At 43.4% G+C, this 25,929-nt stretch overlaps 1 protein-coding gene across 1 annotated transcript in view; it reads right to left on the reverse strand.

Annotated features, from left to right (window-relative positions):
- Frem2 (FRAS1 related extracellular matrix 2) overlaps nt 1-25,929 on the reverse strand; it is a 137,992-nt gene that overhangs the window by 8,812 nt on the left and 103,251 nt on the right. Inside the window, exons 7-17 of the mRNA NM_001245978.1 lie at nt 25,658-25,807; nt 23,569-23,778; nt 21,470-21,667; nt 20,109-20,273; nt 19,003-19,185; nt 16,621-16,751; nt 14,548-14,706; nt 12,784-13,087; nt 10,889-11,020; nt 10,340-10,671; nt 1,673-1,865 (exon numbers count right to left, since the gene is read on the reverse strand). Coding sequence (NP_001232907.1) covers nt 1,673-1,865; nt 10,340-10,671; nt 10,889-11,020; nt 12,784-13,087; nt 14,548-14,706; nt 16,621-16,751; nt 19,003-19,185; nt 20,109-20,273; nt 21,470-21,667; nt 23,569-23,778; nt 25,658-25,807 — 2,157 coding nt within the window. The remainder of the gene's footprint in view (nt 1-1,672; nt 1,866-10,339; nt 10,672-10,888; nt 11,021-12,783; nt 13,088-14,547; nt 14,707-16,620; nt 16,752-19,002; nt 19,186-20,108; nt 20,274-21,469; nt 21,668-23,568; nt 23,779-25,657; nt 25,808-25,929) is intronic.

The raw sequence follows: 25,929 nt of genomic DNA on the forward strand, positions 1-25,929 counted from the left end.
AAAAAGTCTTTAAACGTTCTATGGGCAGATATTATCAGATGAATTCTGAATAATAATAATAATAATAATAATAATAATAATAATAAATAGTAATAGTAACAGTAATAGGTACAGGCTTCTTTCTTTGATAAGGATAAATGAGGAGCAAAATGGATTAAGTAATATGAGTCAGGTCAGTATAAAATAACACAAATACTATGATACATTTTTTTAAAAAGTGAATTTTTTAAAAAAATAAAACAAAGCTGTAATTGAGAGAAATGACAATGGCTTTACTGAAATTGTAGAGTTTGACATATGTAAGTGAAAACCCCTTTGAGCTCCCCAGAACAACTGCAGAATGGGCTTAAAGAAAATGCTGGTGATTCTCAACTACCACCTTTGCAGAATTAACAAGCTGAAAAAAAATTGACTCAAAATTCCAGATAATTCTACAGCACTGAAGAGTTGGGTAGGAGAGAGGGCATTTGAGGCTAGCCTAGGCTACACAGTCAGCCTGGAAATGTCTTCCAACCCCCTTCTCCACCTAAAAGAGAAAGGGAGTAAATATTAATTTTCTGTGTATCTTCTAAGATGAAATGTGGAGTTAAATCCCTTGAAGCAATGTGGACTGGCTGTCCAGAGTGGTCAGTTCGCTTTCCTCATTGTTCGAAGGGAGTTGTAATCTGTCCTGTATGGTAGAATTATACTTCAGGTATGCGATCAATTGATCCTGTGTTCCTGGCTGGGAAAATGTCAAGTTGCTATGACATAGATGCTAATACACTCAGCAGAGTAATGTGCGCCTGAGAGGAAAAAGCATGAACTCTGTCCATAGGTCAGTTGGATACTCATGGGCTTTGCTTGCTTTTGATATCATTACCATCATCATCATCATCATCGCCACCACCACCACCACCATCATCATCGTCGTCGTCGTCAAGCCAGTCTTACTACACAGCCCAGGCTGTCCTCAGACCCACAGCGACCCTCCTGCTTCATCCTCTGAATCTGATGGACGGATTCGAGCCACAAGCCTAGATAACTTCTGGACTTCTCGATTCCCACCTGGGTACCAACAGATCTGCAGCTGCTGAAGGACTTACACCTAGGAGTGCTCCACACCAGTGAGCTAAGACATTTGTCTACCGTATCACGGGATGGTGGAGTTTTCATCAGAAGGCGATTGAAGCTTGGACTGCCCCTCAGAAGAAATTCAAACCTCAAGTTTAAGGTTACACGATTACAGTTAATTAGTTGTAGAGTCAGAACTGGAACCCAGGCCAGGGTTTATTATTGGACTTGAAAGTGATCCATTTCAGAAGCAAAATGTGCAACTTTCCCCCTTGATTTTATTCCCAGTTTTCACAACTGGAATCCCCCTATCCAGTAGAAACCAGGAAACTCTATGGATTGCACTATGTAAAATATAAACAATTTCTCACAATAGATAGAGTAAAATACGTTGAAACAAAGACGTTAAATTTCATAATCAAACATCATGCAAAGTTTGAAGTGTTGATAGGATCTTTCCTTGACAAAGGTTTAAACAAGTCACATTATTAGTGAATATAAAAATAAAGATATAGAAAGGAGCTCCCCTCCATAATTTTTACCTGCAATAAAAACAAAATTATCTTCCTGAGTAATTACCACAGGTAGGAAAGACACTTTGGGCGTCACAGCAACCCACCTTGCAGTTCAGCTTCCGGGGGGCTGCCGATCCCATGGTTCCACAAGATGGCAGTGTCGTACACGAATGTGAGCCGGAGCTCGGACTTCAAGTCGAAATGCTGCCAGCCTCCCACGCCCACGGGGGAGTGGAACACGTAGGAAACATACAGAGGAACTCGAAGGGTCACGTAGGACTGCACGAGGTTGAGGACCTAAAACAATCGAACCATTCCCATCAGCGCTAACCACATCAGCCCACTATTTGCAGCAAAGTAAGTCCTTTTTACTTAGGAGCAGTTTTATCAAGGTACGGGTCTCACACCACATAATTCACCCAATTAAAAGTGGATAATTCGATATGGATTTTTAAACGGGCAAGATCCAGACAGCCGGCAACCTAACTAGTTTTAGGAACCTTTCTTTACTTCAACAGGAGTCTTGTATCCGGGAGCCACCAGGAGCCACCGTTCTCTCACAGGAGGGGCAAACACTGACGCACTGGCTGAATCTGCCTCTTCGGAACACTAGAAATGAATCTTGTCAGGTGCACATCTTTCGGAGCCTCACTCCCTTCTATTATGGGATATCAGGCAGACAGCTACATTCCGCTTTATTGATCCTCGAGTTGTTACCGTTAGTTTGGAACTATTATGCAAAAATGCATCTGTGAACTAGTTTTTAAATCATTGAGAGGAAGTTAGCATGAACATTAAAGAAGTAAAAACAAACATATTTAACAATGACACGGTATAGTTCCGCTGTCTCAAAATAATTACATGAACTGTTTTTGAATTTTGTATTTTCTTTCTTCTGGTAGTAACAGATGGGGTAAGGGAAGTCAGGGGGATAAATTAATCCCTATCAAGTATCTATCTACTGGAGTTCAGACAATGTCTTGGTTACTAATAAAAACTTGAATATTTTCATTCTCATAATTGCATTTGTGTGTGTGCAAAGTGGTTTGATGGGTGAATGGATGACAGACAGAAAGCAAAGAAGTAGAAAAGTGAACTCACAAAGGAATTAGTTAAATTCACCAGAAGTTCTGAAAATGCATTTTTATATTAAGTGCATGCGTGTTTTGCCTGTGTGTACAAATGTGTACCACATGGTATATGGCTGGTGCCCACAGAAGTGGAAAAAGGCATTCAAGCATCTTGGAATTGGAGCTACACACAGTTGTGAGCCACCCTGTGGGTGCTCTGAGCTAAGCCCTGCAGGAGCAGCCTTAACCACGGAGCCATCTCTCCATCAGTCCAGCCCTCTCAGCAGAATTCTCTGAACCTGGGCAGCCAGTGGAAATCGGAGTCTCGAGCCTGTGTTCACGTCTCCTACATTTTACTACACATCGCAGAGCGGCTCTAAAACCACCTAACAAAAATGGCTGTATTTTAATCTCCAAACCCTCTTCTAAGGAACAGTACAACCGTCACATGGCCTCTCTGTGCAAGGGGAGACGGTTGGCTGACTCTTCAATCAGGCTGTTGAAACTCATCTCCTACAGAGAATCAACACGGCGACTAGGCATGTACTCAGGTCATGAGAACTGCACTGTGATGTGTCATACTACCACAGAGTTAAGAGTGAACTCCTCAAGCACCACACACAGAGGACCCAAGCCAGTAACAAGAACACACAGTGAGAAAGAACCTCCCACGAGACAAGCAGCTTGTCTGGTTTTTCACCTGTGGGATGCAAACAATTCCCCCTTGCCTGGTGAATCTGGGCCTTGTAACCGGAATGCTTTTTTCCCCTCCAAGAGCAGCCATAATTACTACCACTGAACAATGAGTTTTGAAGGGCGGTTAATACTCTGGCTCTCTGGGAGAATGACTTGGTCAGCCCATATGCCACTGGTGATTAAGATTCATATTTCATTCCATGACTTTAGCAATCCATCAGTTAGATGTTAGGCTTTAGGCATGGATTTATAATTTAAAACGTAGCTTAGTTTTTTGCCAGTATTGACATATTCTCCAGCAAATGTTATTGGAACCCTGTTCCAGAGGGAAGTTTTATCTTATTCTCTATTAGATCATTGGAATATGGCGTCCTGTAGGATTCTCATTGTTTAACTTTCGGGAACTTACTATGTAGCTTAATACTCATGGCAATCCCCCGCCTCAGCCTTCTAAGGGCTGTCATTTAACTTTCAATGTGGTGATTTCTGGACACAGGACCTACCTGCATCTTGTACATTTTTTTTTTTCTTATTTAAGGCTGTTTTTCCTGACTATTTAGAATCTCTCCCTTGAGGGCACATGGAACCTACTTCAATCACTTAGTCACCTGCCTATTTATTTCCTCAGCCGAAGACTGCAAAGGAACCAATTATTTCTGGTGGCACTTTTAAGAGCATTCGATTTCTTTTAACCTTTACCTGAGGGCCTCTGAGGGTATAAATAATCAACTTAGGCACAATGAGTGACCTTGCATGTTCTTATTGACATTTGATGTTAATGAACAAAGGAAAACAACACCTTTAACAGGGCACTTAAAGGGACAGCACAGAACACAAACATATCGTCAATTTATATTATGCTTCCGAGTGCCAGGCATGTATGCGGAGAGGGTACTGTTTACCAAAGGGGTTGAGACAGGCTGCTGCTCTGCATGTGAGATGGGTAGGAGCAGGATCAATATCTTTATAGCATTTGGTATTCACTGACACTCTCCCTTCTGTCTCCACGCAGAGGGCTCAGTACCCACACAGAGCTGATGGCGAGCACACTGGACAGAGCAGCTCTAGATTCCCATTTCAAGGTCTCTTAATTAGACCACATATATTGCAAATACCATTGAAAGCTATTTCACCAACACATGTTTATGGCCCTTAATTGCATACTATGTGGTTTGCTTTTACCTGAAAGACTGAACACTCAGAACTGTTGGAATTCTCCCTTGGAGATACCACTCATGGGGCATGCCCCACCCCCAACAAAAGACCCACTGCAATGTGTTTTCCTCAGGTCTTTTGTTGACCAAAACATCTATCAAGATGGAGATATTGGTGACTAAATTAAAAAAAGTCACCTATAGAAAAAAGCTTCAAGTCTCACAATGTGCAGTTAGCTACTCAGGCGAGGGGCTGTTAAATTCCTCATTAAGTTCTCTGAGTCACATACACCTAAGAGATCTCAGGAGGAAGAGACCTTGGCTTCTGCCCAATCACAGCTCTTCAGAAGGTCTGCGAATTGGAGAGGAAGGAATACACCCCAGGTCGGCATCAGTATTAAATCATTAATTCTGTAGACCGGAGGGCAACCTCACGGAGTGTTTGTGATATAGAATTATTTGCAATATAATGAGCACCCACAGAAATATGGCTGAGCATGTTATGGTGAAATGCTCAAAAGGGAAACATTACGTGGCCGTCAAAGTCGTGAGGCTGGAAGCCGAGGTGCCTCCCATCTGGCAGTGGGAGGCAGAGGCAGGTGGAGTCCACCGCAAGCCTAATCTATACAGTGAGTTCCAAGCCAGGCAGGGCTACACACTGAGCCTATCTCAAAGGAAAAATATGAGTTCAAAGAACTTTCCTTATCATGGTGCATGCTCATGTTAATTTAAAAAGCAGCATATAAAAACAATGCATGAGGAAATAAGCCACCAGCCATTAAAATGTGTAATTTATTAAAAAGAGATTAGTAAGTCTCTGTATAATCATGGTGAACAATGAGTGTGGTTTTGATTGACTCACATTTGTTCTCCAGAGTTCAGAAATGATGCTATTTTGATTAAAATATTATTACAAGAATTAATTGCTAAGTTTTATAAAATGGCAGCATACTTCATGAGCATGATGTCAATTAGGTTGTTCTGGATGGATTTAGCCTGGCTTACTAACTAGAAAATAATATGGAAATTTAAGTGAATGGGATGAGCTGACACTGCCTCTGACATACATTCTGGATAACGGGATGAGACAACATGACCTCTGACATATATTCTGGATATTTGGCATGAGATGACATGACCTCTGACATATATTCTGGATACTTGAGATGAGATGACATGACCTCTGACATATCTTCTGGCCTCAATGTCTAGGACTGTCAACCAAACAGACATGTAAAAAGGAGGCAAAATTACTCCTCAAACAAATCCAACTAACAAAAATATTTGCTTACTTTTCCACACCACTGAGCGTCTTCCCAGGTGTATACTGCAATTTCATGCCATAAGGGCAAACTTTAATTGGGCTGCATTCCTGAAGCTTCGGCCGGCCAGTTGGACAATGTGATAGCTGCTGTGTACCTAAAGACCCTTACCTTGTGGAACACCCAGCAAAACTGAGAAGAAAGTCTTTTACTTTCGAAGAAACAAAAAATCACCCAAAATTCCAATTGTTTAAAAAACAAAGTTTAACTTCTGCCAGGTGTTTCTCATTGCATGTTCAAACAACCTTAATTAAACAAAACGAACAAGAAAACGGGACACAGGACATGCACAGTGGTAGAGCGGAATTATTTATTAAATCTCCACTTTTCTTTTTTTGTTTTTATCTGCCTTTGTATTTCTGAAGTTAATAATTAAATATTAGTTTAGAACTGAATAAAATTAAGGAATTTTAAAATTCTTTTTCTTAACAGTTGGAATTCCTAACCTTTTAAGGAGTGATAATTTGACCTATATAAGTCTCATTTGCCTTCCCTGGGACGCTGGGATGTTTCTTGGTACAAACCAGTTGTAAAGTATATATTTTGTGAGTATATAAGAGGTCTTGCTGTCAGCTGAAGAGAGCTGCAAATTGAATAAAACCCAACAAACTTCACTGTTGTGGAACATAAAACTCCTGAATTTTCCCAACCACCTTTCCCGTTGGCAACACTTTCTTACAGGTTAAGTAGTCTGAAGGCACAGAACATTCAGTGTGTGAGGAACAGACAGAAACGATCTCACACACACACACTCACACAGACAGTAGCAGCTCAGCGACACTTCACAAAGGTAGCTGCAGCCAGCACAATAAAAATTGTTTGCCCAGCGTTATCTCGAGTTAAGGCGCCAAGTGTAAGACAGGTGTTGGCAGGTGGAGGCGGTGTCTGCACGGTGCTTGGCCAGGGCTCTAGAGTACATTTCTTGGCAAGTGAGAAGCAGACCTGTGTGTGCTGCCAATGGGAGTGTTCAGAAACTCACAGAGGCAAGCCTGCCACTCGTTCTGATAGTTCACCTTATTTCCTCACTAGTTTATTAAATTATAAATTCAGAAATGTGAACATTTGTAAGACTGAAGAAATTCTAAATCCAAATCTTATTATTATCCTATGATGCAGTTAGAGAATCACCTCTGGAATTCTGCTTCCCCTTCAGAAGCACACCTCCAGCACTAGGAGTCCCCCTCAACCCCCCCAGTACCAGGACCCTCCACACCTCCAGCACCAGGACCCTCACACCTCTAGGACCAGGACCCTCCACACCTCTAGGACCAGGACCCTCCACACCTCTAGGATCAGGACACTCCACACCTCTAGGATCAGGACACTCCACACCTCTAGGATCAGGACACTCCACACCTCCAGCACCAGGACCCTCACACCTCTAGGACCAGGACCTCTTACACTTCCAGGACCAGGACCCCCAATACCTCCAGTATCAGGACCCTCACACCTCCAGCACCAAGATCCCCCACACCTCCACCACCAGGACCTGAATTTACTTTGTATTTTGGTGCGTGGTTTTGGTGCACACCGTTTGTCTTTGAGCAGCAGAGGAGGCACTCAGTGGGCTTTCTTGTAAAGTGGCTATGACCATATCCATTTTTACAGTGAATTAAGTGTTAAGATAAGCACACGGGGGATTACTGGCATGGCAACACAAGCTACATGAATCTGGCAAGTTATCTGAGTTTTCATACTTCTCTTTCTTTATCTATAAATGGCTGTGCCATGGTATTTATTACTATGGAGTTTTCATGCGGTAAGTAAGAAAGGATATATACAGTGTGTTTAGGACAGCGGAAGGCACACATGTAGCAATACATTTACTCGTAATTATTATTCTATCTCCGTCATTATTATTATTAGTGTTGGTTGAGTCCGGATCTTATGCTACCCAGGCTGGCCCTGAACTTCTGAGTACGGGACTTCAGGTGTGCCCCGTTATACCTGGTCTGCGTGGGGCTGGCTGCACTCAGGGTTTCATGGACAGTAGGCAAGCACCAACCAAATGAGCTACATCCCCATTCTCTCTGCCATTATTTTTATTGCCAGTGTTACCATTTGACTAATTTTCTTCTCTCTTAGAGCCATAATTGAGTGGGGGAAGAGGAGGGGAATGTCTTGGAGGGTTAACTTTCTTCAGTAGTAATTAACGTTTCCTCTTCTTCACCCACGACTAAGCAGTATGCATGTGTGCTACAGGGAGAATCGGGAGGGCGTTGATAAAATGTAAAGAAACAGAAGTTTCACCCAAGGAAGGGAGGATGTAGGCGTGAGTTGGCTGTCCACCTTCACGCTCCCCTTTTAGAGTGTAAACAATGTGTTTTCCCAGATTGTTATCACATGCCCTACACTGAAGGCTTGGGGATTTCATAATGGCATCTGAAACCTTAGGGAGTTACACTGACTATGTTCTTCTCAGTGAAGTTGATAGATGACCAATAGATAATTAGATTGATTTTCAATAATGTCAGAGCAGAAAAATCCTCTCAGAGGGGATTCTTAAATGTTGGCCATCTTCTGAAAAAACTGGTTAGGAACTGGATAGCCCAAGGACTGGAGAGATGGTGCAGAAGTTAACAGCACTGGCTACTCTTCCAGAAGATCTGGGTTCGAATCTTGTCACCTCATGTTAGCTCAGAGCCACCTATCTCCAGTTCCAGAGGATCTAACACCTTCTTCTGGTATCTGTGGGTACCCGGCATGTGAATGGTGCATACATATGTGAGTACATATATGTTCAGGCAAAACATTCATACTGACAAATAGATAGGCAGGCAGGCAGGCAGGCAGACAGACAGGCAGACAGAGAAAAAGAAGATAGATGAATAGATGATAGATAACCGGCTGACTGGCAATCCTCAGAGTGTGCTCTATCTCATTCCTGGTATGTTGTATAGGCCTTTCGTGCAGGATAAATCTGGCTGGAACTGGCCTCTTTCGGTTCTTGCCTAACAGCAGAACCACCCAAAGTTCAATTACAGAGCCCCAGCGCTTGCTTCAGTTACTTGAGGCTGCTGGGCACACAATGTCTCTGGACTCAAATGACTCAGTAGAACAATGGGCATTTACAAGAATGTGCAAAGTAGAATCAGTTTACGTGAACACTTAGTAGCCAGATTTGGTCTGAAGAGTTACACACCTCATAGCTAAGCCTTGCCTTCAAAGCAAGCCTGGTGCAGTGCAGTTGGCCAGGGATGGTGGAATAAGTGTTAGCAGCGTGAAGGCAGGGGACACTGGGAGAACTAGCTGTCTGTGTGACAAATGGAAGATAGAGATGTATTTCTATTCTGTGGTGAAGCAGGCCAACAGAGACCCAACTACCAAGACCCAACTGAACTACAGGGCAGTCCTGTGTCCTATTTCATCAACTGGTCCTGTGTCGGAGCAATAAGAAAGTAACTTTATAAGGATTGCCCAGGCTCTGTGAAATAAGATAAAGGTATTTGATCTGTAAGGAGAAGGCCTAGTAGTGGTTTTTATCCCCTTTTCATGTGGCCAAGACAGACTGAGGAAGAAGTACCCAATGGACTACCACCCACGAGTATTTGATGGAACACGTGTACAAACGCACAGCTCGAATTCACTGGAACCAAATGTCAAGGGGGAAGCATTTGCTTGATTACGGCGTCTGACTCTTCCCACTCCTTCACGCTGCCTTTCCACTGATGTTTCATACGGATTTTCACCCATCCATGCTGTTTACTGACTGTCTTCTTTTTGAGGATGGCGAATCTTAACCCGTGTCCGCTGACTTGCAGGCATCGTGAGAGGCCGCCCTTCAACACCGACAGTAGCTGAAACCACCGAGTTCCACAGCTCGGCTGTGGGATTAAACTTGTAGCGGGTTACCACAGATTCTCCTCTTTATTTTACTCTCACCACAGTGCGAATATAGCCTTTAGAAATACACCTTCAGGGCTAGACACTTCCTCTCCCGCTGCCTCCACCCTCTCAGAGGAGAGGGTGATGGGGGATGGATGGAGGGACTGTGTGAGAGGGGGAAGGGGAACAGGGGGAACAGAAATTAGGATATAAAGTGGATGAATAGATAAATGAATAAATGAATAAATAAATAAATGGGAAAAATACACCTTCAGGAGCTGCCACCTCCATTAGGAGTTTAGCCTCCCCTTGGCTAAGATATGGTGCATTCTGCACGGCATTTGCTGCTTTAACACATATGCATGCTCCCTCTATAACTTTTGGTTATTTGAGGATTTCAGTTCAAATACTTATTATAATTTTGGATACAAATTTTAGATTTTTTTCTATCATAACATAAGTGGAGAGTCTGTTCCTTACTGTTTTAGCAGTATTCTTCTAGTGTGGGAGGAGGACCTTGTGTTCCTCTCGTATATGTATGCAGTATGACATAGGTTTTCCTACATTCATGGCAATCACCTGTCCCTCTGTGACAAATGGCTCACAATACTGAGCTAACAATCCCGAGCTAACAGTTAAGATTAGGAGGGAAAAAAATCTACTGACAGAACCAAGCAACAAGACTCAGACGTTAGAACTTGTACCTGGCCATCGGTCCCGATGGTTCCTCCACAGTCAGCCAGGAGCTCCGACATGTCGTAGTAGCTGACAAACTCCCACAGACAGGCCTCCAGGTTCAGGTTTCGGTAGAAGCGTAAGGTGCTGGAACCCCTGACCGGCGCACTGTACTGGTAAGGATAGGTCTCTCCAATGACCTCCGGGTTCTTCGTGGCATTAGTCAGGAAGCCATGGTGGGTCCTCACTTCACTGTAGTCCAGCAGGTTGGAGCATTTGTGATTCCCAACTCTTGTGCCATCTGGGCTGAGCGTCAGCTCAAAGTTGGACAGCTCTCTCGTGGAGATGACCGGGAGCATGCCTGCACAGAAGCACAGGGACACACCATCCGGTTGAGATTGTATTTTTGTTTTAATTTTAATGAACGGTTTTTAAGTTGACAGACTTTCAAAGCTGGGTAGAAAGAGTTGAAAGAAGCAGATGGGCTTAGAGAGTCAACTCGCAGACTGAAGATTAAGGAAACCAGGTTACAAGCGCACACGATGCTCCTAAGGTCTTGCTTTACCCAGGGTACCTACCGTCTATGTGTGGCATCGTGACCGTGAGCTTGATGAGGTTGGCAAAGTCTGGGTCCTCCGGGCCAGTGTAGCGCAACTTTGCTGAGAACGGCTCTGCCCCCACTACCCCAGGCACACGGGGCTGACAGAGACCTTGAAGGAAATCAGCACAGTGATGGTAAAAGAAGATAACAGCACATAAAGAAGTCTTAATATGAGATGCTATTATTTTTCTATATTTTATTCCCCGCGATCTAAGACCTGGCTGAGGGCATGTGTCATAAGGAAGCAGAAGACTGTATGAGAGATGACCACAGCACACAGGGGAGGAAGCTCTCCAACAGGTTTGTGTTGCTCTTGGTCCCACTGACTGAATACATGGTGCTCACTTAGGGCAGGGACATATGCACAAAATTATTGTACAGTGTGAACAGACAGATTGAAAACTGGTTGAAATACAATACAAACTGAGTGTAGTTAAATGAAGTGAGTCTGGAGCTGGAGAGATACGGCTCAGTGGTTAAGAGCACTGACTGCTCTTCCAAAGGTCCTGGGTTCAAATCCCAGCAACCACATGGTAGCTCACAGTCATCTATAATGAGATCTGATGCCCTCTTCTGGTGTGTCTGAAGACAGCTACAGTGCACTTATATACATAAAATAAATAAATAAATCTTTAAAAAAATGAAGTGAGTCTGAATGTTAGGCTAGGATGTGATTAATTTAAAAATATATATTATGTATTAGCTATAATAAATACTTATTAGTATTTTAACTTAAAAGTTAGTGTGTATTTTAATAGAGCTGGGAACTAATCCCAGAACTTTACTGCATTATAGTTTCAAGTCCTAAATACACTTTTTAAAAAATAAAGGTAGGTGTGTGTGTGTGTGTGTGTGTGTGTGTGTGTGTGGTGTGTGTGATATGTGTGCTATATGTGTGTGTCTAGTGTATGTGTGAGTGATGTGTGACATGTGGTGTAGTGTGTGTGTGTGTCTGTGTGTGTGTGTCTGTGTGTGTGTGTCTGTGTGTGTGTCTGTGTGTTGTGTGCATGTGTGTGGTGTGTGTGTGATATGTGTGCTATATGTGTGTGTCTAGTGTATGTGTGAGTGATGTGTGACATGTGGTGTAGTGTGTGTGTGTGTGTGTGTGTGTGTGTGTGTGTGTGTGTGTGTCTATGTGTCTGTGTGTGTGTATGTGTTGTAGAGGTCAGAGGCATCAGATGCCTCGGAGCTGGTTATAGGCAGTTCTGAGCCACCTGACATGGGTGCTTGGAACTGAACTTGGGTCCTCTGCCAGATAGGGCAGGAACCTCTCAACAGGTCCATGAGGAAATAGCTCTCGGTCAGATGGACTTAATGTTTCAGTCAGGAACATACGCATGCTCCCTGGCTCCAGCAAATGCAGTCTCCCTTCTGTAATGAGGTGAGAATATATATGCATAGTTCTCCACCTTCGCCGTCATCCCCCTGAGTCCACAGCAGATTCTCAGGCATGCCACAGCTAACTGGGCTCTTTACCTGGCACAGTACCCTTCTCCTCGCCTAGAGCCAACCCTTCCTCTGTTTTCTCCTGAGAGCTCCCCTGTGTTTTGGCTCCTCAGGTCCAGGGAGTTCATGTTCTCACAGTCGCTTCTCATCTCAGCAGCTCCTCTGTGCAGGACCAGACTGAGAGCACTGGGGCCTCTAAATCCCCCTGGACTCCTGGAGGATGGGAGCCCTCCTTCCTCATCCTTATGAGTACAAGGCTGGGCCCAGCACACCACAGGTGCTCATGAAATAGGCAAATAAGTGTTTCCTACTGAAGACTGCTGTAAACGGACAGCCATCTTCAGGTAGAGTGCTAGGGCATGCATGGGCATTGGAGGAAACGAGGCATTCGAAATACTGCAGTGTTTCAACGTGAGAGTCTCTCACCTTCCTCTCTGGCAATGGTGACGATGGGGCTCATTAGTTCCAGGCCTTCGTTCCCATTGGTGTTCACTGCTCGGGCCGCACACTGTACCCGAGAGCCTGGCTGAAAGTATATGGAGTCTAGTGTGATCATCTTGGATGATGTGAAGAAGGTGTCGAAGTCCACCTCTCTCATAGGGCTGGCTACACCATCCGGGCCAGTGGGAGCACTGGTCAGCCATCTGTATCGGGTCAGAGTGTCGTTGATGTTCTCACTGGCACAAATAGAGCCTGTTTTGTCATAGTCTGGATATTTGGGGTTGCAGGCCTATGGGAAAAATCAAACCAAACAGATGTGTGTTAGGACCACAGTACAGAGTAATGTAGACTTGATTCTTCTCAAGCTCCTTGGGTCCCAGTGCTTCCCCACCCCCCACAATGCTACATGTTGTTCGTGCAACTGCGGCATTCTTATTCCCAGCTGTGATAGCTTCTCTGTCCTTTAAATGTCAAGTTGTTCATTGGCCATGACCACAGGCAGAAGGGCTAATCATTTCATCATGATCCCCCAGAGCCGTTCTTACTTTTATGCTTCTGTCATGTGTCTCCCTCTGTCCTACAGAAATCTACCTCTCACATGAGGATGGTTCGGCACCATCAGGGACAGCAGGAGAGCCTATCAGACATCCATTGACAGACCAATCACTCTCTTTCCTCCTTCACATCCATGAGAAAGGGATGCTTTGTAACGCTCCTTAAGTTGGTCCCTTTTTTACCATTCCCTTTACTCCTTCCTATCCCAATTCAAGTCCACCTTCCATCTCCAGCTACAAACCACTGCCCACTAACACTACAGCCTGACCCTCTCTCTGCTCATGCAGCTCTTCTGTGCAAGAACACGCCCTGCCAGTCAGCAAATGAACTCCGAGTTGCCTAAAGTGACATTTAGAAGCCCATTGTAAGTGATCACCAAAGTATGCACTCCTTGTTAAACTGACTAGCTTTCACTGTGTTCCCATTAGACACAGGGTGTTTCATTAGGGCTGCTGTGACATTAAAATATATGCTATAGTTTTTGTTCATGAGAAACTTAAAATTCAGTTATGAGAAGGCAAGCAAAACCTGTAATAAAGTCCTTCCATTCTCTCTGCTTGGCTGCCCCTTTCCAGGATGATCGTCCCCTGTCTGAATCTTAGATCATGAAAATTCTACCTGATCCTTTGCACAGGGAGCAGGAGTTCTAGCCTTTCCACGCTGCCTCTTCTTAGAGCCATGGATCTCCATTTTTCACCTGCCTTTATTTTCTTTTAACTCTTCCAGCGCAGAGGTCATGCTTCACTGATTTGCCTGACAGTGACAGAGTTTTAAACCACACCACTGTATACTCAGTTAATATGGTATTTGTGTGTTTGTGAGGAAGAAAATGAGAGTGTCATTTAATTATCGCTATTGTCTGTTTTTCATCGTTGAGAGTTTAAACCTTAAATTTCCAAAGATAATATTACTACAGTTTATAATTATTTTAAGTAGTTCTGTTACGGGGCTAAAGGGATGGCTCAGGGTTAAGGGCACTGGCTGCTCCTGCAGAGGACCTAGGTTTGGTTCCCAGTACCCACATGGCAGCTTGCAATCATCTGTAACTATAGCTCCAGGGGATCTGATGCCCTCTCTGACATGCATGTGGTACACATACAGACATGCAGCCAAAGACTCATACACATAAAAATAAGTAAATCTTTTAAAGAAATGTCTTGCAATTTCCCCACATTTTTAATGTTTCTTCCTTACCGTAATGCAGATGATAGGATAGCCAGAAACAGGTCCAGCGTCCTCTCTGCCTTTGAAAGTGTCATCATATACCATCAAGGACACAATGTGAGGGACAGAAGGAAAGGTGACATCTGCCATGCTGTTGATTTCTTCTATATATACAATGGCCTTGGTTGTCTAGAAGCGAAGGACAAAACATTCATTGGTCAAACAGTAAGGTTTTTGGAGCATCTCTTATTCAGAAAAATGACTGGAAAATCCCTGGAATCTCTGGTGAAACCGTCATGCGCAGACCGTATGCAGAGTGATGGGCCATACAGAGTTTATTTCATGTGACCCTGGCACCTTGCTCATCTTGGATGTTTACAGGAGAGGGACCTTGTGGCTCGCCACTAGCCCACAAGATGCTTAGATTCTTAGGTTTTCTCTTCAGTTGTGATGTTGGTAGATACATCAGTTGTGGATTTGAGAAGTGGAAATTTCATGAAAATACAATCTATCAGTTGACAGTGGGAGGAGAAAGCTAAAGACACTTTGGAAGGAACCAGGCCTTCAAGGTCATGGACAATGTGGGTTGGTGGTGGAGCAGTGTGTGGTACAGAGAGAGACAATTCAAACTAGGCAGCTCTGGACACTGTCAGGTCAGGGAGGAAACTCACCTCTGTCCCTGTGCTCTTGAACGTCTTCCCTACCTCAGACAACTGATAGGACAGTTGTCCATCATTGCCCTAGCACCTTCAACAGTGTTCTATGCAGTGGACACAGCCCAAGTGAAATACTGTAAATCAAAGTGTGTTCAGTCTTCCTAACACGGTGAGCACGATGGGTCAGAAACACTGTACTGTAGCATTGTAGCTCGTGATTGTGGAAAGAAGGTAAGAGAAAATTCAAATTATGTTTCGTAAAGTCAAAGGAATGTCATTTTTTAATCACTGTGAAGCAAAGCTCATTTCTATGTTTTTAAGAGTCTCCAACATTGAAAGTGATTTCAGTGGCTCTGTTTCTTTACCCTCATATGCTACTCCACGGATACACAAGAACGTATTTGATCAACACTTTGTACAGACAGATCTTTGACTTTAAAAAGATAAAGTGGGGTTTGAGAGACGGCCGAGAGAGGAGGGGCACTTGCTGCCAACCCCACATCCTTGGTTTGATGGTAAGAACTTACATTGTGGAAGGAGAAAACTGACTCCTGTGAGCTGTCCTCTGACGGCCACACGTGCCTCACAACATGCACTGCCTCACATGAATACAAAGTGAAAGTAACTGAAGCTAAAAGGTACTTAAAGGCAAGCAATGTCACACAATTACCATTTGTAACAAGTAGTGCAAACACTTAGAAAAAACACAGTTCTCCATTTTGACCTCATATAGTATCAATAGTGAACCAAACAAGGAAAGCACTTGTCGCACTTACACACAGTATTTTTAAATTGACCTTCTCCTATAAGTGACATGTGAATTTAAAAAATTATCATGTAATTTAAAAAATTATCTCTGCTGCAAAAAGAAATTCTGTGGAGATTGTGTCTCTCTTGAAGAAAATCTGGTGGGCGATATAACGTAGAGAACACATTTTGTGACAAATAAATTTTGTGCACGAAGCTCTAAGTGTCAAACTCTAACAAAATTCAGAAGAACAAGTGAGCACTCCAGGGGCCAGGGAAGTATTTGTAGGCAAAGATGTCTTCTTCAGTAAGTGCTGGATATAAACACACATCTTCACAATAAGCTGACTCAGGGCTGGAGGGACAGCTCAGCAGTAAAGATCTGCTCTGCTACAGGACCTGCACCCACGTGATGGCTCACAACCATCTGTAATTCCAGTTCCAGGGGATCCTATGCCCTTTCCTGGACTCTGTGGGTACTGCACACACATAGTACACTTATTAATTCAGGCAAACACTCATACACAGAGTGTGAAAATAAATAACTCTCTTTTTAAAGTACAAAGGGGGATGTGCACGGTGCCTTTCGACCACCTGAACTGTGACAGACACGGGAAGACTAAGGGCGCTGCTGTGGGGCCCATATGTATTGCATTTGCTGTGAGAAGGGGTTGTCGTGGAGGCACACTGTCTCACTTACCTGTGTCTCTGCTACCATATTTTCATCCGGTTTAAGGTGAACAGTGAAAGCCTCTCTCATCTCTCTCACCCCATCGAAGATTACTTCAATTTCAACAGTGTGTTGCGTTTCCCCTTCCTTAAACTCGATTTCTAGAAACACAAGGTCACGACTTTAATCTTTTCCATATGCACCTGAGATCTCCTTGGACTGTGGTTTATAACCAGGACATTTGACACTGGTCCAGTACATCTGTGTGTGCTTACTTAAAGGGCGTCAAACCTCAACTGATAATTCATTGCTATTATCTGTCCAACACTCTGACTCTCTCTCTCTCTCTCTCTCTCTCTCTCTCTCTCTCTCTCTGTGTGTGTGTGTGTGTGTGTGTGTGTGTGTGTGTACCTATGCATGTGTGGAGGCCAGAGAAGGATACAAGGTACCCTGTCTATCACTCTTTTCCTTATACCTCTCCCATGGCCCAGACAGCACTATTTTCTGCAGCCACACAGTTATCAATTCCTTATGGAAGGACACTGCATCTCTGAGGTACCTCCCACCCACTTCTGTACTTTGAAATTTTCAGTTTATAAAGAAAACAATCCATTAAATTTAGCTATTAAAAATGCAGTTACAATTTTCCTTCTAGTTCTGGATACAACTTTTTCTCCCCACCATTATTAGCCTTTTCATACACTCTGAGTCCAACAGTCTTGGATTTTTTTAGCCCCCAACAGAAACAGGAAAATGAGAACAGCTACTTATTTCTGGCCTACTAATTGGTTTTGAATTTTTAAAAGGAAATTTCTTTGTGTGTATTTGGTATATGCAATGCAATGCTTGGTCTGTGTGCTGTGACTTTTAAAAGTTACTTTCTTACGCTAAAGATGTTGTGAAATTTCACAGGACGACACACATACTTGAGTGTGTGCTTTGCTGTATGGTAGCTTCCAGCTAACAGTTCCTGGGGCTTTTCTTCACAGTGGACTTTCTGGTTGACCAACATTCCAGCCTCTTCCTACATTCCCACCCTCACCCCCCTACTCCCCCATCCCCGGCTCCATCACCAGGCTTCACATTGAAGCGTTCAAGTTTCTACAAACCCCTGAGTTATACAAACCGAATGTCTAAAAAGTGTAAAAATAATGCATCGCAAACACTTCAATCATCGTCTCTTGATGTGCACTTTTCCAGATCAGATTTAAGAGTCTTGTCACATTTCCCTCATGCTGTCACTTCATTTCATGGAACAAGAGTTCAACTTTTATGGTAATGTTTTTTTTCCTATTGGATTATGCAGGACCCCAATTTAGATTATAAAATGAAAAATTAAGACATGTCATATGAAAAAATATGTCAAAATTTATTATAAACATCAGCTGGTATTTAAGGGGCTACTTGATACATGGATTTAGCATTGTTTAATTTTATTTGACTTCATTTGTTAGCTTGCGACATATTTATAATTTTACTCTGTTCACTAAAAGAATAACTTTATTTCTAAGATAAACAATTCCTTTTTAAAGGCTATACAGCGATATTCAGAAGATTTTTTTCTTTCATGTAAAATCTGCTCATCATCGCAGAAAAGATTGACTTCAAACTTTGTAAGTTTGTGGTAAATCGGTTTTATTTTCACAGCTTTTGAAATACATATGCTGTACTTCAAAGCCTGGGACTAACTCTGACTGGGTATGCAGAGGACCCGAAGCTCCTCTGTAGAAGTTGTTATGTTGCTGTTACTTATTGATTTTGTTACTGACTCGGTAACTCCTGTCAGCCACTTTTAACATTTTGTTACTGAGTCAGAAAACCAAGGTGAACAGCCTGGAGTGTTGTGACTGACAAGAACTAATAGCCTCTGAGGAGAAGAGGTAGAAAGGTAGGACTAGTTGTTGATGAGCAGAATTTATGTTTACGTTTATGCTGTCAGCGAAGGACACGAGAAGGGAGTGTCTATTGCTTTGCTAGCACAGAAACATAAATGGTAGAATGTCCCCAAACTAGCAGGAGGAAAACCCAACGGGTGCTGCTGTGGCTGGCACTTCATTATCTCTTCACAGTCGGTCCTCTGTTAGCAAGAAGCTGTCTAGCTTTAGCATCTGACCAAAGCGGTTATCACTCACTTTCAAATTTATAGCAATGCCTGACCAACCACTGAATGGAAAAGTCACAGATGGACAGAAGGCTCAACACACACACACACACACACACACACACACACACACACACACACACACACACACACACACACACATCCCCAAGAAAAGATTCTAGAGACTCTTCTCTTTACATTCCTAGAGGAAGTTTAAAACTGCTCATTCATTTCAGCCCTCTTCCTTAAGTTCCCAGGTTCCACTGTGCTCCCCCAGTCCAGCTGGTGACAGACCCAGGGAAGACCCATACCTTCCGACACAGGGTGGTAATCCTCTCCAGAGGTAGCCGAGCCATCCTTGGTGTGCACTCTCACGATGGAAACCTTCGAAGTGTCTCCTTGGCGGATCACCGGAATTTTGACAACCACCGACTCTCCTGGTCTGCTGGGTTCAGTGACACTAAATTTGGTTTCTCCAAATTTGATAACAGCTTCTAGGAATGGGGAAGACACAGACAGATGAAAGTTGCTGGGAAAGGGTGGCGGGAGTGGGCATTTCTCTCCATTTCTGTTTCTTTTCACACGGGGGACATTTATTACTGTTACACTCTTGATTATTCTCTGTTGCTTCAATATTAATGTGTTTATTGAAGAAGACATGTTAAATGTATCCTAGGTCCTTCCTGGGAAACACATTGAGCCATGTCCTGTGAGTTGTCTCTTTGTCTCATATCTTATGAGAGCAGGCCACCGAGAAGGGGCATGGAGGGTCCCAGGACTGGGTAGACATAAAGGCATGTGTAGGGACAGGGTAGGCATGAAACCTTGTGCTTCACTATGCAGGCATAAGCCGTAGCCTCCCAGTCAGCTTTGTCAGTGGTGCTGGGACTGAACTCAGGTTCTTGCACGTGCTAGGCAAGTACTCAACCACTGCACTACTATCAAAGGTTTTTGGTTTGCCAGATTTCCTATGTGTGCAATGTGTGATGTGAGCATGTTGAGGCCTGAAGTTGATGCTGGGTTCTTCCTGCATTATTCCCCAAGGCAGAGAGTCTTTCACTGAACCTGGAGCTTGACAATTTAGCTAGCCTATGTTGTCAGCTTGCCACAGTGATCCAGCCTTTGCCTCTTCAGTGAAGTAGGGATTACTGGCAGCCTTACGCACCTGCCCTGCTTTTATGTGGCTGCAGGAGATCAAAACTCTTATCCTGTGCTTGTCTGGCAAGTGCTTTATCTACTGAACTTCTCCCCAGCCCCTAAGTTTATCAGTTTGGGGTTCTGTTTTGTTTCCCCTTATGTCTCAGTTGTTTGCAGATCCTACCAAGGAAGAGGGAGTACACCTGGGAAACTCAGGGGTGGAGAGTGGGGTGTGGGCTTTGGTTCTGGGGTCACTGCTAGGAAATCAACGAGTGCTTACTGTCAGCATCATCCTGGATCTTTATCAGGGTTTCGTTCTGCTCGCCCACTGCAGCTCCAAAGGCAGAGCTGCCCTGTGGTGTGCCGAGGACCAGGCGCAGCTCCTCCACGTCCTCATAGAGATCATCGTCCATCAGTTCAAGGACACACGGCTTCTCCGACTCACCTGAAGCAAAGGACAGTGACACATTCTAGAAGGAAAGGCCAACAGCTAGAACAAAGCAGAAGAGGGAGGGAGGTGCTGCCTCCTCCCTGCTCTACCAGGGCAAAGAACACTGTTTACAGTAAGCCTGGAATAAATACTCGATGACTGCGTGAGTATTTGAATCCAGTACCATATTTTCATAAGGATTTCTGTAATTTCTCTCTTTACAGCCTGGCACTCATCTTAGAAAGCAAAGGAAAAGGGAAATGACTGTTTTGTGCATGAGTTCCCAGAACTGTTGTGGGGAAGTCCGTCAAGAGATCACTGCAGATTTGCCCTTGTCAACCCAACTACACAAGTTTCTCTTGTTGCTAACTTCTGGCTTCTTGAACCAAAGCAATTAGATCCTCTCCTGTCACAACTGGGACCAATATTATACCCCTAACTACCTCAATCTCATTAAAAAATTCTTTAAAACACATTAACAGCTATATGATAGATTAGCAGAAGGATGCTCAGATATTAAGAACTGGGCCTTACTGTTGATAACTTATTTGTTTTCAATACTCCACCAATGTAAGTAAAACTTTCCACATCTGTGCTTCTTTTCATTAGGATTTATTCCACAAAATTACACGGTCATGACAAAGTAGGGAAAAATCTGAGGGCACTGGTATACATCGAAAGGGTGAGATACATTTTTTCCTAATAGCATTTCAAAGCTAACTTTAATTTCTAGCCTTGTGACATTTGCACATTTGATAAGTTCTTGTCTGCTAAGTTCTGAACTAACAATGAAATACACGATTAGGAATCAAAAGGTTAATGAAGAGAGCCCAAGGCTGTCTACTTAATCTGTCCCAGTGCATAGACCTTGTTGTTTAGTGCACATAAACTCACGTTGCAAGGTTGCTGGAAAATCTGGAAACTTGATTTTACTGGATTTTCTGGAGTACACATTGACCAGTGCACACTTGGTGCCCTTAAATTACATGTAGAAATTTCAAGGGCTTAAGGAACTGTGACCATCAACTTAATGACCTGAGTTCCATCCTCCAGATGCACATGGAGGAAGGGAGAGAAATCCCAATTCCTAAGACTCATCTTCTCACTTCACCTGTCAGCCTCTGGCATGCCCACGCCCCTCCCCCATGTCCGTACACACAAAATAATTAACTATGATAAAAGATCTAAACCATTTTCAAGTGCACACATACCAGGGAGGAATGTGACAATGGAAATGTCGGTATTTGGGCGTTCTTCAAAATCCATCATCACCTGGGCAGACCCCTGCCTCGTGTAGCATCTCACAGAAGACCTGTGCTGGAGGTCACCACTCCTGTAGATCATTGCAACCACGTGTCCATCATTTTCGCTGCAAGTGTACACTCTTTCTTTGAATTGCATTTTGGGCACTATGAAAAAAAGAACCCAAAAACTCATGGGTCTTAATGAACAGAAATGTCCTTTGATTAAAAACATTTTAGAAGATACAGTTTAAAGCAGAGAATATGACAATAAAGGAGAACAGTAGCAGCTCACTCCCAGTTACTTGCCAATGTTTTTACCTCCAGAGACCACTGTAAGAGTTTTTATTCCCCTGTTGTTGTGATATTCATCAGCCTCTTTTGTAGAATAAGCATGTGCAGGGACAGCTTAGGAAGTAGATAAAACTGGAGGCCTTCAGGTGTTTGTGTCACATGCTTTCAGATTTTCAGATGTTCTTGATATGAAGAACATAAACCATTGTACACATCATTACCTTCGATGCAGGAATGGTAGGGAAAGCTGGTGAGACTCTCTCTCTCTCTCTCTCTCTCTCTCTCTCTCTCTCTGTGTGTGTGTGTGTGTGTGTGTGTGTGTGTGTGTGTGTGTGTGTGTGTGTGTGTGCTAGTTTTAGGAGACACCAAAGCTAGGCCATCCATACACAGGTCTTACTGAGGACCAGTTCCTTTCTTCCAAGCACCCTTGGAAGCATCATGGTAGTAAAATGTCCAGATTTCTGTTTTTAGTGGTGATATTTAGAGAGGCCTGCTACAAACAACTTTTGTGTAGCAATTTCCTCCAAGACAAGCCTCGACTTTGGAGGGAATCTCACTGAGATAATGAATTTCAGAAGGGAGATGAGCAACAGGATGTTCTGAGTGGAGGTGAAACACCACATCATACAAGGAAGCTTCTTAAGTTCTAGGAGTGAACAACTCAAAGACTCCAGGAAGTCCCTGAAACTGACCAGATTCACTGTCCTGCACACACCCCCCCCCACACACACTTCCCAATCATATAGAAGAAGTAGAGACATTCCCAGAGAAGTTGAGCTGACTGGAAGAGGCAGAGACCAAGCACAACACCTAGAAGAGACACTTTCCTACCACTTTAGAAAGTGCTACCTTGATGGTCACTTTCCTATCCTGACATCTCCAACCTGTTGAGCTGCCTGCAGGCTGTGCAGTGTGCTCCAGGGTCCCAGCTTTTGTAAGCTGTCACCCATGCTGGGGTGGGCTATGGTGCTGCAGCTGTATTAGAGTCATTTCTGCTCCTGTAAGTGACCCCAATAGAACTACTTATAGGTTCAATTAGTTGGACACTGGTGGTAACCTTACTTTGATCTCCTTAGGAGTAGTGTCACAAAATAACAGTGTACTTGACATTTGATTAGAGAAATCTGAGGTGTGGCTGGGTGACAGAGATGGCAGAATGGTAAGATGTGGATAAAGACCATGGATGCTCATAGGTTCATGAAGAAGCACACTGCTCTGTCTGCCCATGTGGTGAAGAAAGTTTGAGCCATTCAAGACACCCATGACAATACCACATTGTTCTTTAAAACAGAAGGTTAATCTTTAAAGACTGTAATTCTATCAAAATGAGCAGGAATAGAAAAGAATAGAGTATCTGAATAGAGTGAATAGTGTCTCCCGTGACAACATCTTACATGTTGAAATCGTACCCTGAGTGCCTTGAGAATAGGCAGGTAATCAAGATAAAAGGTCATTAGGATGGACTCCAGTCCAATACTTCAAAGGGAGAACCGGTCATGCAGAATCTGAAGAGGAAAATGATGGGAAGAGGCCTAAGGTCAAGATGGTCACTTACGGTTCAGTGAGAGGCCTTTGCCATCTTCCCACTGTGGCTTCAGAAGGAACCAAGTCTGCTGACGCTCATTTAGGCCTCTCCCTAACAGTGTGGTGAGCGACTGTTGTCCAAGCCACCTGGTTTGCAGCCCTTTACAATGTCAGCCCTGGAAAATGCCTATCACCTACCTGCCATTTAATATACATTCAGTCTTATAACTGTAAAGTCTAAAGTCACTCACAGTCTGAGGCAGAGTCATTTATGGACACGGTGGCCTTGCTGGGTTCGCCAAGGGCAGCGTTCATAGGCATTCGAAGTACCAGTTCAAACTTCTCGATTCCCTCCAGCACTGGTCGTCCCAGGTCATCGAGGATGACAACGCGAACGGTCTGCATGCTGACGCCAGGTGCGAAGTCTAAATTGCGACTGATTCCCACATAATCTGTTCCAGCTAAAACCGTAATGAATACATTATTTACATGGGAAGAAAATTAAAAAAAAAGAAATTACATAGATGACTTTATAATGTTGTAGAAACAGAGAACAGCAAATCCTACAGAGAGGCGTAATTAACAAAATAGAAAAGACCGGTTGGTGTCTGCATAGTTATTGATTTAGTGAATCTAAGACAGTTCTAAACCTCATGGCCAATGGCTGGCTTTTAATCACATACTCTTGCATTCCATGTTATTCCTTTTCCATCGTTATTAAAGTCCTTTAATAACCAGTTATGAATTAATCAGAATATCGATCAAATGCATGGGAAAAATTACATATAAAATAAATACTTTTAAGTTTTGCACATATCCATAAATACCTATTTATTTCTGTTTCTGGAGTGACTTTTATTGAGGCATAAACCCGAAAAAGTTAGAACTGAGTACATTTCAGTGCTGGTTCTCTGTCACCCACACTCACTCCAGGCAGTGAGAGTCATTTTCATTTTGTACCTATTTTATCTTCTAACGTACAACTCTGCGTGCATCCGTCTTTGGTTCATTAAGACAAAGTTTCTATTTCTCACAGTTGGAGGTGTAAGTGAGACTTGTGTGCTGGGCATGTGCAAAGCCCTGAATTCAGTCTCCAGCATCTGAAATACTGAACAAAAACCAAATGCACACACACAAAAATGTTTCCTTGTTTCCTTTGCACTTATTGTTCTTCATGCACACCTTCAACTCTGATTTGAATTTCATTCTTAAAAATGAATAGTTTGTCTGGTGTGGTAGTGCACACCTTTAACTCCAGCATTTGGGAGGGCGAGGTAGGCAGATCTTTATGAGTTTGAAACCAGCCTGGTCTACATAGCAGTCCAAGGACAACCATAGATATGTAGGGCCTTGTCTCGTAAAAAGAAAAAACAAAGAAAAAGAGAATAATTTGGGGGCTTGGCTTGGTCACACATGTCTTTAATCCCAGCACCCAAGAAGCAAAGACAGGCAGATCTTTGAGAGTTCAAGGTCAGCCCAGTCCATATAACAAGTTCGAGATTAACCCAGTCTATGTAGCAAGCTCCAGGCCAGCCAGGGCTATACAGTGAGATTATATAAAAATTAAAAAATGAAAATGAAATGAAGAAAGGGGGAAAAGAAGAAAGAAAAGGAAATAATTTGGCTAAACAAATATGAACAGAGACGTGCAGCCTGCAAGGCGCAATGGTGGTTCATTGTATGAACAAAGTTAGGCCCTCTGGATGGAATTTTAAATGAATCAGCTCTTACCCATTCTGTGTGGTGACAGGTGGCCTGCATGATATATGTGTGTACTATGTCACACTTTAGTCACACAGGATGAATAGATGTATATGAGCGAAATCATATTGTCAGTCAGTTAAAAAAAAAAAAAGGAAAGGAAAACTTTAAGCCCCGTGTTTGTCCTTAGGAGTATGCATTACCAGAGTTTCAGAGCCCGGAATAAGAAGCGGGGCTCTCCCAGCTAGGACAATTTATATAACAGTGTGTGAAGGGCATCCTGCTCCATCCGAAGTATTTACAGGGACACTTGGTTAAAACGAGGATGTGGCATGAAGATGCCCTCCTGAACACCGTTAGATTCGGTGAAGATGGCAGGCCTAAGTACTCCCCTGTATATGTCAGAACAGTTGACCATGTTAGCTTTGCTGAGCAGAGAACCACACCGTGCAAACGTGGGCATCACACTTTAGCCTCTGAATCTTAAGTTACAACCCAGACTCTGGTTCGAGGTTCTGAAATCCCTTTCCTTACAATGCTACATCCATTCAGAATGTTTCATTCAGGGGAACTGTTCATTCAGTAGTTGGAAGCTGAGGAACAACACGAAAGGCTAATTTGACGTAGGAGACTGCTCACCGTCTGCAGAGGGAGGTTCTGTTTTCCGGGACCTCACCGTGACACTAGAAGGCTTCGTGAGGTCGGTCCCCGTCCTCCACACCTGCACCTCCACGTAGCCAGCACTTTCATCCACCGAATGCTGGGTATCCCCAAAGTAGAAGGCAGGCTCTGTTAACAGGGGCACAGACACCATCGCTGTTATTTCTACTCTTTTATCATCTACCTCTGAGACGACGTACATGATGGGGTTTGCCTTTCACAGATGCAAATATCTATGTCACTGTGTTTTG

This window comes from Rattus norvegicus, chromosome 2, assembly GCF_036323735.1.
Source record: "Rattus norvegicus strain BN/NHsdMcwi chromosome 2, GRCr8, whole genome shotgun sequence".
Taxonomy (NCBI): Eukaryota; Metazoa; Chordata; class Mammalia; order Rodentia; family Muridae; genus Rattus; species Rattus norvegicus.